At 43.8% G+C, this 16,733-nt stretch overlaps 1 protein-coding gene across 3 annotated transcripts in view; it reads right to left on the minus strand.

Moving 5' to 3' along the window:
- Positions 1-16,733, minus strand: part of VPS13D (vacuolar protein sorting 13 homolog D) — a 257,963-nt gene that overhangs the window by 91,769 nt on the left and 149,461 nt on the right. For all 3 annotated transcript variants that reach the window (XM_039223152.1, XM_039223151.1, XM_039223154.1), the window contains 5 exons: positions 14,889-15,005; positions 13,674-13,823; positions 7,450-7,599; positions 6,463-6,559; positions 4,059-4,207 (listed from right to left, as the gene is read on the minus strand). In XM_039223152.1, the coding sequence (XP_039079083.1) occupies positions 4,059-4,207; positions 6,463-6,559; positions 7,450-7,599; positions 13,674-13,823; positions 14,889-15,005 (663 nt within the window). The remainder of the gene's footprint in view (positions 1-4,058; positions 4,208-6,462; positions 6,560-7,449; positions 7,600-13,673; positions 13,824-14,888; positions 15,006-16,733) is intronic.

A 16,733-nucleotide genomic window follows, 5' to 3' on the forward strand; every position in this document is an offset into this window, starting at 1 on the left:
GCCACACAATAAACCTGCCAGGGAAGGTGGGACATTGGTTCGACAGTTTGTTTTGCCAAAACAACGTTGAGCATTACTTTCTTCTCAGAGTAGAGGAAATGAGATCCAAACAAAGGCTTAAGGCAGAAGCTTTTTTACCCCAACTTCCTCATCGCAACCAAACACTGAAATGAGGAACCATTCGGAGTAGCAAAGACTTTGAAACCTCTACCAAGCTGTCAAAACCCTCACGAGAGACACCATCCCCTTTCTGAGTGGCTAATGTGCTTTGTCTGAACCAAGGAAGTACTCTGGATCTTCGGTAAAACTTCTCTGTACCTTGTCCTTTACTGCTTCGGTGCCTCCCACATTGGAAAAAGTGGAGAGATGCAGCCTGTGGTATGAATTATTCTGCCACCTTCAGGTTGTTCTGGTTGAAGTAAAAGAGATGAAAGAGGGAAAGAGCCAAACAGGGCTCTTTCCTTCAGTAACTGACAAATCAAATACGGTAGTATACAAAGTTGATGCTTATTTACTTAAGTAGCAGACAGTTTCCTGTTATAAAACGGATTCTGGAGAAAGCAGCGTGTGCTCAGAAGTTCCTAATAAAACTAGGAAACTGTCTATTCCTGCCTCCTGCAGACGAAAACCGCTGAAGTCTTCCAGAAGCTTTATAGAGGCGAAGGGAGAAATACCTGTCCATATGCCATAAGGTCTCAGATCACAAGCCAGTCCCTGGCCCACGTCTTTCCCTTTCTTAGTTTATCCTGCACTAAACAAAACTGTCTGGAATTCATTCTTTAAAGGTTTATTTATGGTACATAGAGACTGTTTATGCGAAGCAGTGTATTTGCCCATTTCCCTCCCGGGACAGTGTTTAAAACTACAGGGATATTTCCCTCTCTGGCACTTTCTGAAATACAATTAACAATACTGGATCTTTTTTCCTTTTTACAAATCTGGTTTTTATTTAGGGAGGGGAGGAAAAAAGTAAAGGGTCTGAAGTTTCCCAACAAATTATTTCAAGCCTTTGAGAAGACAGTTTTAGGCTTTTTAAATAGTGTCTTTGTTTGAAATTCCCCCTCACCCCCACCCTCTTGCTCTCTGACCATTAAAATGTGGGTTTTCTTCCAAACTAGATTGCTCAATTAAAGCCCTTCTTTTGTAATACCCCAATGCTCTCAATGGGAAATGGACTGCTTGCTGGAGGCCACCTCGTGAAACCTTTTAAAGGCTCCTGGCTTCTTTTGATCTTTAAAAAAACCAAAGCACATATACACTACCTGGCGTTTTCGATATTCCTCTGCTACCCTCTAACACACACACTTGGGAGTATAATGGAGAGGGGGGTGGAGGGGAGGAATGTGTGTGCATTTGTGAAATGGAACTATTATCTGCCCCTTCTCCCATCACAGAAGAAGGAATCCAATCGAGATAGCAGATGGGAAACTGCTCTGAGTCCTTCTGAACAGACACTGTATCTGGCAATCACGTACCCTCAGCGTAAACCTGAAGAGGCTTCCCTTTGAGATTTCTGACAGCCTCGCTCCTGGCCTGGAGTCAAGAGAATCAAGATAATTATTCCTTCAATACCAAAGACATGGTTACCTTTTAGTCAGACTCCCGTGATTCCTGCTCTGGGATAGCACTCCATTCCCTAAGTACATACTTTTAGCCATTACACATTCATCTCCAAGAGCGTATCGCTCTTCCTAAGAGCTACTAATAAAGGGATATTACTCTGTTAGGAAACTCTTTGAATAAATGACAGTATTTTATGAGCCCCCGACTCCGCTAGGAGAACTCGAGACACAGTAAAACAGTGTCTCCCACAAGCTGCAAATTTAACTCTGAAGTCCCAATTCCCCGCCGCACCACCTGAAACACGGATGCGCCCCCGTTCACGGTGCCCCCCTGCCCCACAGCCCATGACATGGCTGCTGCACTCAACTTCTTTAACAATCGTTTGAAAATGCCTTCAAACTGTTCCTCAGAACAGGGCCGAGTGAGACATCTGACTTAACTGATTCCTGGTGCATCATGCACATAGAGCACAGACGCAGGCATGGAGGCCACGTGACTGGGGGTCTGGAGCCACTTGGGCTGTAGGAAGCCATATTGCATTTGGCAGTCTGGGGGAAAGTTTTCTGCTGGGAGCAATCTGAGAGGAATAGTTAGGTGTCTGTGTTTCTAAGTAAGATGATTTAAAAAACAAGAAGTCCTTCACTCTCAGGAAATGCTTAACATTGGTTTGTTGGGTGAGTGCCAAGTGCTCTGGGGGAATATATACTTTATCAAACAAACCCATTCCAAAGGGTCACGTAAGTCAAGTGGATACTTGTGGATATTAGCAAGATAGTGGTTTTCCCATGGTTTTCCCCCCACTCGCATGCTAATTGTAAGTATCTACAGTCTCCTGGGAAACATGAAATTAAAGCCAATCAAGCAGACAGGAGAGTCTGATGGAAAGGGCACACCGCGCTGTTCTCGCGACGGTGGCCCCACAACTCTGGTCTCGACCGGCACTCCTGACGACTCACGCCCAGCTTGCTGCCTGCATGAAGTGGTCACCTTTGCCCTACCAAGTACGATCTGGCGTCGACCAGACTATACTGTCTTGTTACCTATATGTCTATTTTAGAAGCTGTGAGCTGGCAAACAGCATCACATGAGGCCCACACATGTGTTTTGTTAGGCCCACGAGGTTTTTAAAGAAAACAACTCAAATTGGTTGCCAACATTTCAAAACCAGGAGATTCCACATAAAAATCCAGATTTCTTGCTTCACTTTAAAAATCTGAAGCTCCGGCAACACTGGGTTCAGTGTTCATTGCTATGACAGCAATGGGCTGGAGCTGAGCCGAGGCTGCCCCTCGGATGAAGAGTCCCCACTGAACTGCTTCACTTAATACACTGCTGGCACAGTCCTGGGAGGCATCTGAATCTATGACTCCAAGTTGTGTCCTTATTTGTTCAGGCCTATAGCTATTCCTGCTCAGAAGAGAGACCATCATGTGGCATCCTAAAGGAGGCAGCATCGGGCAGTGGAAATGTCCTCGGCTGGTGAGCAGGGAGATGAGTGTCTTGATAACCGTCTGTGAGAACAACGAAGGAAAGAACCAGAGGCAATAGGTTCAAGTTGCAGTGAGGCAGATTTAAACTCAATCTAAGGAAAGACCTAACAACCGCCTCTTCCTATTACAGCCACCTTCACAGGCTTGAGTGGAAGAATGCTCTGAACTCCAACATTCTTGTTCACTGAGCAGGGGGTCGCTGACGACTCTTACAGCTCTAGAGTTCGCTGAGGCCCGGGGCGCCTGGGGGGCTCAGGCAGTTAAGCATCTAACTTCGGCTCAGGTCATGATCTTGCGGTTCGTGGGTTCGAGCCCCATGTTGGGCTCTGTGCTGACAGCTTGGAGCCAGGAGCCTGCTTCGGATTCTGTGTCCCTCTCTCTGCACCTCTATACTCCCCCATCTCTCTCTCAAAAATAAACATTAAATTTTTTTGACATCTGCAGGAGTGTCACATTCAGATACGGTGGTCGGTGAGGCCACATCTCAGTGGTATGCAGTCAAGTGTGAGCCTTGAAGGTGGCAGACATTCTAGTACCAGCCATTCACAAGGAGGTGGATACTCAGGCGGAGAGAACTAGGGGGACGGGCAGGCGGGCAGGGCTCTAGCACAAAAGGAAGATACCATCTTGGTTGCAGCTTTTCTCCTGAATCTGAGAGTGACCCCAAGAAAGTGGGTTCTTAGCGCACTGAGATACGCCAAGAGCCAAGTAGATGGCAGATGGGTTTTATGTCATTCTCTGTTCACCACATTACTCCTCAATCTTTAGCAAAGTCATACTTAAACATAAAAAACACATATACGTATATATACTCTACATACATATATATACGTACATACATATACATACCCCCCCCCCCCACATATACGTGTCAAACCTTCAAAAAGGGAAACCTGTAAAAATATCTGTTACAGATAATGATACTGGACCAAAAAGGCCAATAGTAAGCACATTCATTCTTTTCCAGGGAAAGTCCTTTCAGAACCTCCCCAGATACCAGCTCACCTTAAGGTCCAACGGAAGCTTGTTGGAGGTGAACACACTCAGCTTGATCTGGGGAATGCTGATTTTGAGATTTTCAAAGTAATATCGAATTGGCGTTCCGCCTTGCTCAGCCGTCTTTTCATGAAGGTTTTCATCATACTTTTCCACCTCTGGTACAAGAGTAAAACAGAGAATTAAAAACAAAACAAAAAAACCCCCCAAAAATCGAACCTCCTGAAGTCTCATGATTCAAATGCTCATGTTCGTGTTGAAAGAAATTCACAGAAAAATGTAAATGCCTATTTCTGTAAATTTAGCTTTTCAGGGTTTGGGGATGTGTGTGGTATCCTGCTGTCACTTCTTCGTTACAACAGATCTGTTTGATGTTGTTTATCGAAAAAGCACAACAGCCTAATCTTTTGATTTGCGACTCTGTGCCATCTGGCAGATGTCATCTTTGGAAAAACTAATGCAGGTGGGGAAGCCAAAGGCCATGGGTGTGTTTGCTGGCAAGGAGTTTTCTAGAAACCGTGTTGTTGTTATGATGATGATGATGATGATTATAAATGGCCCAGGTTATCTGAACTTATTTCATACTTGGAGTGTAGTTTCACCGAATCATAATGAACAACATGGCCAGTTAAATAATGCATCTGAATGGAAGAGAATGCCTTAAGAAAGAAACAGGCTGCAGGCTCTAAAGAACTGACGTCAGCAATAAGCAAGCACCTTCTCTCCCAAATGGTGGACATTTGTTAAAGTAGCAGAGTCAAGGCAGATTTTTTTTTTTTTTACTTCTCATGAAGTAAAAAGGATTAACAAGGGCTCGCGCACGGTAATGGGCTCGGTTATTTGCCCTATATCCACAGCCACCTGGTCAGCTTATTTTCACTTGGCCTCATGGGCCTCAGAAATAAAACCAAGGAGACTGTACAAATCTGCCTATCAAACAAATTTATACCATAAGCTATTATAGTTCTATTTACAGAAAAAAAGGGAATAGGTTTTAGAAAATGATACTGCGACAGAGACCTGCTTATCTGTATTCAGGGAACAGAAATAGTTATAAAGTGGAGGAGATGATCGAGTGAAAGGCCAGGATTTTACAGAAGCCTAAACCGACTCTACGATGTTTCACAAGAAATTTACTCAGAGCAACCTACAAGAAAAGCATGTCCAATAGAATTTAAAGTAAAACTTCCCAGGAAGGTGCCAAAAGAGAATGGCTGCCTGGCAGGCAGGCCCTGAAGTGGCTGTCCGAATGCAAAGAGACACTGGCGTTCCAACCCAAAGTGAAGAACACAGTTTTAAACAGACAGGATCTGGCTCTTGATCCCAATTACACTTAAAGTTTAAATTCTAAGTTTGGGTTAAAGAGCAAAAATATTTGTCTTGCGTTGTATGTATGTGTGTACAACGCAAGACATGTCCCCAGTGATTTTTTTTCTCTAGCCAATGTGGGCACATAGACATAAGTCTATCTTATAATTTCTTTAGGCTCGATATTTGGTTTAGTCTTCAAAAGACTAAGCATTACTGACTTCTTCCTTCACTCCATATATAGGCTTACAAAGGCCATGAGGAAGAATCTAAAATAAAGAGACAAAAGCAAAGTGATTTCTGTAGCAACTGGTAGACAAATTTAGGTTTTCAATAGCTTATCTTATTCCCCTCTCCACAGAAGAGTCCAGTAACTAGAAAGTTTGGTAATGACATTAAGGCATAAGGGTATGGTTATAAAAGTTAAGAAGCTAAGGCTAGCCAATTCTGTTTCTCCTCATCTAAACCGAAGGAACTGCCAAAGGGATATCTGATTCTTGGCCTTGAATCTGTTTTTTTTTTTTTTTTTTAATGTTTTATTTATTTCTAGGAGAGAGAGAGAGAGACAGCATGAGCGGGGGAGGGGCAGAGAGAGAGGGAGTCACAGACTGAAACAGGCTCCAGGCTCTGAGCTGGCAGTCAGCACAGAGCCCGACCGGTGCTCGAACCCACGAACCGCGAGATCATGACCTGGGCGAAAGTCAGACGCTTAACCGACTAAGCCACCTGGGCACCCCTTGGCCTTGAATCTGTTTAATAAACAAAGGTTAGGAAACAAAGTGGTTTGCTAAGTGACTAACATCACTTCTGTTATCCTAGAGCAGATAAGTCAAAAAACACACAATAGAGAGGAAAAGTGTGCTGTTTCCCAAAGGTACTCCGGACCCCTCCGAGAAGCTTCCTTCGTGCCTGCGTTAGCCCTACAGTCAACAAGCCATACTCGGAAAGAAAGTCACTGAGACAAAAGCCTCGGCTTCTGGGCTCAGGTTGTGAGGTGCAAAGGGAGCCTGTCGGGTACCGAGAGGCTACCCATTTTCATAAGCAGACTAAAAAATGCCATTCTTGGGTCAATTCTCAGACACAAACCTAGAGTGTTCAACAGTACCTGATTCCGCTTGATCATAGCCAAAAAAACTGAGCAGCTTGAGAAGAAGTTTCTCCTCAATTTGCACTGTGAATCTCTGAGCCGTGACCATCAGATGCTAGGGATAAAGAAATTCTGATTAACAGTGTAAACACCAGAAGGAACTCTTACCTGTCCCAGTAAGAAGGCCCCACACGACACAGTATGGTTTCTTCTCTCATGGGATTGTATAATCACATTGTCAAATGATCCCTGGCTCATCTCTCTATATACTGTCACAATTAGCCAAAAATTCCAGAAGATGTTTAATAGACAATTTACCACCCTGTTGTTTGGTTTCTGGGGCAGCTGTGCCTTTCTCGGGGTCACACCTGCAGATGCGCTGCCGTGGACAGCATGATGGTGCTGAGCCTGCGTGGACAGCAGCTACTTTAAGGAGCAGTAGGATGTGAGGGCCACATACAGGCTTGGACCCCACTGGCACTGGTGACAAAGGACCAGAAGAAATTTGGGGAGAAACCTCTTAGCTCCCACTTTTCCAGAATTTGTTGCTGTTAACAGCTAGCTTGTACATGGAAGCTTCTCTAGGAAAGAAAGTGACCTGCTTTTATTAAACAGTGTGGCAGCTTACCCAGGAGCACATCTGTCCCAAGGTCAGACCCCTCCTACCACTCCTTCCCTAATTACTCTATTTTAATAACACATCTGGATCATGCCCGGTCCTGACCCATCTGGACGATGTTATGCTTTCCCACAGAGACTTCACTTTGATGAATACAGACTCTGGCCTCTACGGATTTGGCACAATCAGCCGCAAGGTCATCAAAAACACGGTTGGGAGGGGGAGTTGCTGTAAATCCCTCGGCACCGTGGGGTACGTCCTTCGTGCTCAACACCACAGGACTACTTCCAGCCACACCCCACACTGCTGCTCAAGCCCCAGCTGCGAGAGGACAAATTGGCCCCCCGCCACCGTGCCAGGCCCCCTGGCCTCTCCCACCCGCCTACCTTGTAGATGTTGGTCAGCGCGCTCTTACTGGGGAATTTCACTGCATTCACTTGCACGGCAGGGCCGGTCTCAATGACCTCATTCTCGTTGCTCAGTGGAGTCACATAGAGCATGAAGGGCTGAGTGGTACCAATGAGCTGATTGTCCACCTAGCGCATGAAAATGCAGCAAATCAAAATGAGTTTGTACCTTTGAGTGGGGTCTCATCACATGTAGACACTCGGAAAGTACCCTTGCCATGTTACTTGGTCTCAACAGCGTCTGGAAAATATATCTGCACTGATGACCAGCAATGATTGCAGCAAGAATGACAACAGAAGCTACCCTTCATTTGGTGAGTACTATGAGCCAAGCACCAAGCTGGTCTCCTGGCATGCAAGGTCACATCGAGTCACGTGACACTGGTGATGGCAGACTTACTAGAGTCTGGGTTCCACTGCAATCCTTACCACCACCTCCTGAGGACTATCCCTGTCCTCACGTCACAGATGAAGCTGAGGAGAGAGGCTCTTGCTTAAGGCTGCACAGCTGGTCGATCACAGAACTAGAACTTGACTCCAGGCCTATCTGACCCCAAGCCTAGCGCTCCCAACCACCATGCTACCGATGAATGAAGTGAACGGACACCAGGCAATGAAAACCAGGAGGGAATTGGTAGCGCAAGTGGCTAAAATGGAAACAGTGGTCTGTCCTTAAGTCAAGTCCCTGCTGGGAAGGAAATGATGATGGCAGTGGCATTAGGGATGGCTCTAATCACCCATGCCAATCAGCACCATAGCTGAGAATGTGCTCAACAATCCGCCATGTTTACGGACGTCAGAAGGCTCACTGCAGGAAGCAGCCGCCTCCACTCTGTTTGCCGCCAAATCTCGTACCAGGAGGAGGAAAGAGAACATCTACTGGGAACGCTTAGTGTACTTCCCACATGTCACCTCACATATCCCTTCCTACCATGCTAAAGGCTAAGTATTCTTCCTCCCTGTTTCACAAACATGTGAACAGAAGCTTAGGGATGTTAAGTCAAGTCACTTGCCCACGTACACACAGCTAGTAGGTGGAAAAGTCGAGATTTGAATGCAGGCATTTCGGGCACAAATCCCGTGACCCTCCCGTTAGATCACATGGACTGCCCCACAGCTCTCTGTATAAACTGTTCGCTGTCAAGGTGCAGGGATAAGGGAGAGGCCGTAAGCCCCTTTTCCTACTTCCACCCTTGCCCGACTGTGCACTCCCCCACACAGCAGCAATACTCGTCTTTCAAAAATACCAATCAAGTCATGCCCCTCCTTCCTTTCTCAAAAGTGGGCAACTCCCCTCTCGGAGGCTCTGGATTCTGAGGGAATGCTTTTTACCCTCGAATCCTTCTCCATGGCTCGCTCACTGTCTTCTTCCAAGTTCAGCTCTCACTTTTCAGGAAGATCTTCCAGGGCCACTTGATCTAAAAAGTAGCTCGATCCTGCTTTATTCTTTATAGCTGTATTCACAGCTGCTAATTATTTATCCACTTGCTTGCATATTTACTGGCCGACTTCTCTAGGCTGTCACCCAAAGAGAGGAGAAACCTCATCTTCTGAGTTACGGCTGTATCTCTAGATATGCCGCTGATGCTTAAGAGTTTACTGAGTGAATGATCATCTGTCACATCCAGTAGAGGAAACGACATGAAAATTCTCACCCTGTTCTGACCTCTCCTTTGTTCTTTCCCCAAACGTATTTGATACAAGATGTGTAAGAGTTAGGAATTCTAGTTTTATTCTCCAATTAGATTAGATGCTCCCTGAGGACGGGACTGTATTTTCTATTTTAAACGTTCTTTCTCACAGTGCTATAATCAGAGTAAACACTCAAGTCTATTTTCTATGATTTGCAGCGCACATTAAATCAAAAGGTATTGTAGTAAAAAAAAATTTTTTTTCATTAAAAGGTTAATGAAATTCACAAAGAACAAATGACTCCTTGGATCTTCTTCTGTAAGGTCAAAAAAGACAAAGAAATCAGAAGCACATGATATTAACTTTCTATCTGTGTTCGGACAAATGGGATGTGATTAGCCTGAACTATCTGCTCTTTTTTTGTTTTTTTTTAATAGTTTATTGTCAAGTTGGTTTCCATATAACACCCAGTGGTCATCCCCACAAGTGCCTTCCTCCATGCCCATCACCCCCTCCCCCCCCAACCCCCATCAGTCCTTAGTTTGTTCTCAGCATTCAAGAGTCTCTCATGGTTTGGCTCCCTCCCTCTCCCCCACTATTGCCTCCCTTCTTCTCCCCCACGGTCCTCTGTTAAGTTCCTCCTAATCCTCCTATATGTGCAAACATATGGTATCTGTCCTTCTCTGACTGACTTATTTCGCTCAGAATAACACCCTCAAGATCCATCCATGTTGCTACACATGGCCAGATTTCATTATTTCTCATTGCCATGAAGTATTCCATGGTATAGATAAACCACATCTTCTTGATCCATTCGTCCGTTGATGGACACTGAGGCTCTTTCCATGTGTTGGCTATTGTGGAGAGTGCTGCTATGAACACTGGGGTCCATGTGCCCCTATGCGTCAGCACTCCTGTGTCTCTTGGGTAAATTCCTAGCAGTGCTATTGCTGGGTCGTACGGGAGTTCTATTGCTAATTTTTGGAGGAACCTCCACACTGTTTTCTAGAAGGGCTGCACCAGTTTACATTCCACCAACAGTGTAGGAGGGTGCCCGTTTCTCCACATCCTTGCCAGCATCTGGAGTTCTCTGATTTGCTCATTTTAGCCACTCTGACTGGCGTGAGGTGGTATCTCAGTGTGGTTTTGATTTGTCTGAACTATCTGCTCTTTGTGATAAAGGATAAAAGAAAACATTTTTCCGAGAAGGGGTTTTAGCACGGATGGAAGTGCGTGCCATGAGCGGGAGCGGAAGGCTGCCCACCTGGGGAAAGAAGCACATTCTAGGTCTTTGGATCCTTCTGGAAATGTTTACCAGGAAGTGGTTTCCTGGACATGTCAACCCTGGTGGAGGCTGGAATGAAGGCCTGCAAGTACAATGCTACCAATAAAGGAGCTGTCTTAGTGTGACAACAAAACTCTGGCAGAAACTGACAAAATCAACCTTTTCAGAACTCTGAGAGTTAACCAAAGGCTTACAAGGACCCAGGGATCATTTATCGGAGAAAGTTAACTGAAACTCAGCAAGAATGGCGAGCTCTGTGGCGTTCCCATGATCCTTTCCCACCCATCTTCTCCAGGTCCACAGAAGCCTCGAAAACCAACAGCCCTGCACCCTGGCAGCCAGTGATGGGGGGGTGGGAGCACGAGCTTCCAGGTCCCCTGAAAGCTCCATTCCCAGGGAACTGTCAAGTTTGGGCTTGTCAGGGAACTCTCTGTTTCCCGGTATCAGTAATTTGTGTCTTCTCTCTTTTCTCCTGATTAGACTCATTAGAGGATTGTTCATTTTACTGATCTCCAGGAATGAGCTTTTGAGTTTTTTTGTTTGTTTGTTTTTGTTTACTGTAGTTGCTGGTTTCCATTTCAGTGATTCCTATTGGGATTTTTATCATTTCCTTTCTTCTGTTTATTTTGGGCTTAGTCTGTGATTGTTGTTGTTTAGTTTCTTAAGATGACACCTGAATTCCTGGTTTTCGACCTTTCTCCTCTAATACTTAGGGCTATAAATCTCTCTTCGGTACAGGTTCAGGGGCATTCCATCAATTTTGCTATGTTGTCTTTTCATCTTCATTCAGTTCAAAATATTTTCTAATTTCTATTTTGATTTCTTCTTTGATCCCTGGGCTACTCAGAAGTGGGTTTTATAGTTTCCAGACATTTGGGGGATTTTACCAACTACCTTTCTGTCATTTCAACTGGATTCCATTGTGATCAAAGAATATACTGTGCGACTTGAATCCTTCTGCCCTTGGGAACTGTTTTCTGTTCCAGAATGTAGTCTCTCTTGCAAAGGTTTCATCTGCACTTGAGAAGAACGTGTTCTCTGCTGTTGGTAGGTGGACTGCTGGATAAATGTCAATTAGGTTTACCTGGGTGGTGGTGCTATTCAATCTAGTATGGCCATGATGACTTGCTGCTTGTGTGATTATTCTATTGATTATTCTGAGAAGGCAATGAAATCTTCTACTATAACTGTGTACTTGTTCGTTTCTTCTTTCAGTGCTATCAATTTTTGCTTCCCCTATTTCAAAGCCCTCCAATCAGGTATATAAATAGTCAGTATCATTATATCCTCCTGACAAACTCATTTATCGTTAGGAAATTATCTTCCTTATTCCTGGTAATACGCTTTGCTCTGTAATGGATTCTGATAGTAATCTAGCCATTCGCACTCACTTATGACTAGGTCTAGCTCAGTATGTCTTTTTCCATTCTTTTCTTTTTAACCTACTTGCGTCTTTATATTTAAAATGTTTCTTGGAGGCATCATATAATAGGAACTTGCTTTTTTTTTTTAAATCCAATCTAATCATCTCTGCCTTTTAATTGGAGGTGTTTGCAGCATCTACATTTATTAATTGACACAATTAGGTCTGAATGAGTCTATCCATCCTGCTATTTGTTTTCTATTTGTCTCATCCACTCTTTCCCATGTTTTGTGCTTCTTCTGCCTTCTCTTGGATTATCCAGTTTATCTGGATTGTCGACTATTAGTTGTAGCTCTTTGTCACTTTAGGATTTATAGTATTCATCTTTAACTTACTAGTTTATGTTCAAAGGACAGCATACTACTTCATGTGTAAGAACATTACAGTGAATATATGTCCATTTCTCCCCTCCAAGACTTCAGGCTATGGTAGTCATTCACTTTACTCTAACATGTCATATGCCCCCAAAATACAGTGCTATCACTTTTGTCTATGCAGTTGATCATCTCTTAAAGAGATCTAAATAATCAGAAAATACCCTTATACATTTACCCATGTATTTCTCATTTCAGGTGCTCTTCATTCTTTTGTGTAGATCGAGACCTCCAGCTGCTACCACTTCCTTATGCCTGAAGGATGTTCTTTATTTTTTTAGCGTGAATCTGCTGGTAATCTGTTCTTTCAGCTTTGTATGTCTGAAAACATTTTTATTTCACTCTTGTTTTTGAGAGACATACTCACTGGGCATTGAATTCGAGGTTGACAACGTTTCCTCCTTCCGGTACTTTAGAGATGTTGAGTGTGGTCTTGTCACTCGCACGGTTCCCAATGAGCAGTCTGTTCTCATTCTCACCCTTGCTCCTGCATGGGACATGTCTGGTTTAATCTGGATGACTTATTCCTGGTTTTGAGTAATTTAATTATGATGCACCATGGTGCAGTTTCCTTCATGTGCATGTGCACGTATGTGTTTGGATTTGTGCTTGAGCTTCTGTTTGTGAGTTTAGTTTTCATTAAATCTGGAACACTAATGAAGATTTCTTCCAATATTTCTTATATGCCCTCCTCTCAATCCCGGCCTTCAGGGACGCCCATCATCTGCATGCTGGGTTGCCTGAGGTTGCCCCATTGGTCACTGACACTGTTTTCTTCTTATGAATGATTTTTCTCTGGGCATTTCAATGTGGACAATTTCTATTGCTATGTCTTCAAGTTCACTAACCTTTTTACTGTACTGTGTCATCTGTTATTAATTGAATGCAGTGTGTTTTTCATTTTAATCTCTAGAAGTTTGATTTTCTCCCATCTTCTATGTCTCTACCTTTTTGAACATATACAATGCAGTTATAATAAGCGTTTTAATGTTCTTCTTTGAAAATCCTAACATCTGTGTTAGTTCTGGGACAGTTCAACTGATTGTCTCATTATATATTTTGTTTTCCTACCTCTTTGCACACCTGGTAATTTTTGACAGGATGCCAGATGTTGTGAATTTGACTTTGTTGGGTGCTGAATATTTTTGTTTTCCATTAAGTCTTGAGCTCTGTTCAGGGATACAGTTAACAGATCGATCCTTCCAGACTTTCCTTTTATGATTTGTTAGGCAGGTCTGGAGCCGTGCTCAGCCGAGGGCTAATTATAGCTCACCACGAACACAAAACCTTCTGGAGGACTCTTCCGCATGTCGCATGGGTTATTAGTGTTTCCAGTCCGGCTAGGGGAACAAAACCCATCCCCAGCCCTGCAGGTCATGATAAGATCTCTGCCGAAGCATTAACATGTTTAGGACACCAAACACCGGATCTGGTTGGGGGCCCTGCAAGAACACAGGGGGATTAATAAGTTGTGAACTCCCCGCATTACCTGTACATCCTGTATGCTGAGTTCAAGCATATGACTGGTAGCCAGCTGGGTATAGTGCACACTGATTCCTGTGAGACTTGCAAAGACCAGTTCTTCTGGGACTTTGTTAATTAAGGACAACCCAATTCCACCTTCTAACTTCACAAGCACCTGAAAGGAAACCAAAATACAACACAGTGACAGTTTAAATTTTTTTTTAACATGTTTTATTTATTTCTAGGAGAGAGAGAGAGAGACAGCGTGAGCAGGGGAGGGTCAGAGAGAGAGGGAGTCACAGACTGAAACAGGCTCCAGGCTCTGAGCTGGCAGTCAGCACAGAGCCCGACGCGGGGCCCAAACCCACGAACCACGAGATCATGACCTAAGTGAAAGTCGGACGCTTAACCGACTAAGCCACCCAGGCGCCCCCCTGTTTTAAACCCCACAGTTTAAAACAGAGGCCAAGGTAGCCAGGAGCGTAAAGGAAAGAAATGGCTTTAAATCTCTCCACTTTACCTCTGAGCAGAAGAAAAGCACTAAGAGAAAAATCGTATTAGCCAGCCCGGTCCTCTCACTAGGCACCTTTCTCTGCAGGCATGGTGCCCACCCCACCCAGAGCTCCAAAGTGATAATGATAATACCTCTCTCGGAGCTCTGAGGACATTCTGCATTTCATTATGGGAAACTAATTGTTTGAGAATCTTTCTCCCTACTTGGGCTGCAAGCTTTTAGTAAGTTATCTACTGAACTCCCGTGGTATCCAACACAGCGCTTTACCTATAGGTCCTTAATTAAAAAAAAAAAAATCACTGAATAAACATCCAGTAAGTGTGCATTTTCATGTTCATCTTGTGTTCCTTTTCAAACTTTTTACTTTCCAATTCCCAAACAGGGAAGAGAGGAAGAAAGATGACAAGAGAAAACAACTGGGGCCTCTCAAAAAATCTAGTTGCCTTATTCTCGACCTTCAGTCCTGTGTAAATCCCAATCATTTAGTTTCCTTTATTGTCATTTTACTTTAGCAACGTTGGTTACAACCAGATTCAACTTTAGCTGTCATTTAATTAACACAGTCACACATTCATGTTGTGATAACATTAAACACCATGAAGCAACAGCCATATTTAGAATTCACAGAGGGCAGAGAGAAAAGAGGTCTAAAACTGAGAAAACCACAGAGCAAAACTCGAAACAAATTTATGCTAAAGAAATAAATATGCAACACTCAAAACTTACTTCCAATTCCTGCTCTGTGTCTGGATTCTTCAATTTCTGTACCTCTTGTTCAGTTACAGGAAGTTCGTCCACTTCATACGATGAACGGTCACTTTTCCGCTGGGAGAAATCTGTTATCTGAAGTCAAAACACTAGACTGAGAAGGCTCACACTTCCACAGTGACACCTATTCCATCCCAACTGTAGAGATCAAAAGTCACTATCTGCTCAATAACCCTGTGGAAGTTCATGGTTTCCAAAGCACTGCCAAGGAAGACTTATGTAACAAGGAAGTAAACTTGGTTTCAAGTCTACATGGCAAACGCCGAGCTGTAGACCCTGAGAGCCTAATACAGGGGGAGGCATCTGCAGGTGATCGAGAATTATACAGGTCAAGTGGAAATATGCAAACCTCATGATCACTGCATTCAATATCTGTCTTAAAAGAAGGACGCTTTTATTTTTTTTAATTTTTTTTTTTTTGAGGGGGGTAGAGGGGCAGAGAGGGAGAGAGAAATCCTAAATAGGCTTCATGCTGTCAGCACAGAGCCTGATGTGAGGTTCAAACCCATGAGCCATGAGATCATGACTTGAGCCAAAACCAGGAGTCTGACGCTTAACTAACCGAGCCAGCCAGGCGCCTCAGGAGGGTGCTTTTAGAGAAGGCACTGTGGATCATGACGTCCCGCCTCAGACAGCTCACTGGTATGCACCAAAATCCTCCTCTTCTCTTTAGCTCTCTAATTACACCCTGACCCAGGCCCCTGACCTCTAGCACGGCTTCCTCTGAGCATCACACCCAGGTTTACACTGATTTCTGGACGTCTTCACATGGACGACATACCCAGTGAGTCCAAAACTTAACTCCCCATTCCTCCCAGAAGTCTCTTCACTGTTCATATCTTAGTGACATGGATTATTGTCCTACTTGCCCAAATCAGAATCCTGAAGGCCATTCCTGACTCCTTCCTCTCTCTCATCCTCACCTTCCATCAATCAAGAAATCCATCAGACTCTACTCCTTAATAAGCTTCCATTTCCACTTGTTTCTCTCCAATCTCTTCAGCCCCACCCCTTCACCCCACCCCTGCCATCTACTCCAGTCTGGGCCACACTCTCTCATCCGCATGAGACGCCCCTTGGCTGGTTCTCTATCTCCAGTTTTCCTCCACTCCAGTCCTCCACACTGCAGACAGAGTGAGTGATTGAAAAACATTTCTGCTCATGTCATTCCCTGACTCCTACTGCCAACAGAAAACCCACAAAATTTGTAGCATGTAGCAGGCTTTTAATAATCTGGCCCCAGCCTTATTTCTGAGCATAGGCTCTGTTCCAGTTGGGTCTCTCCTTTTTATCTCCAGGCCTTCACTTATCAACTTTCCAAAGACTACATGTGCTCAGTACCTAGAATCGTGCCTGGCTCTGATAAGTGCCTGACAAATAACTGTGGAATGAACACACTTCCAATTAGGGCATAGTCCCTCCACTTTTCCTTTTGATCTGGCTACCTTAACTCTTTTCAGTTAAGCTTTAGACCTCAGCTTAAATATTACTTCTCTTAGGATCTCCCAAGCCTCCAAACCCAAGAATACAAATCCTTCCTGTATATCTATGTAACACCCTCCCCTCTTGCTTTCAAAACACAATACTGTCATTGTCTGATCAGGGATCTCCTGTATCTTCTTGTTAATGTCATTAATGTATCAATTATTGAAATATTTATAATATATGATGAATGATAAAAGTAATAATATGTACCATTCTTGGCATTACCTTCTTGAATTCATATACTTTTTTATATCATATTTTTATACTTTTAATTCTTATAACAACTTTGTGAGGCAGGTCTTGCCCCCATATTATAAA

The sequence above is a fragment of the Hyaena hyaena genome, unplaced genomic scaffold (assembly GCF_003009895.1).
Source record: "Hyaena hyaena isolate Hyena2069 unplaced genomic scaffold, ASM300989v1 scaffold_1283, whole genome shotgun sequence".
Taxonomy (NCBI): domain Eukaryota; kingdom Metazoa; phylum Chordata; class Mammalia; order Carnivora; family Hyaenidae; genus Hyaena; species Hyaena hyaena.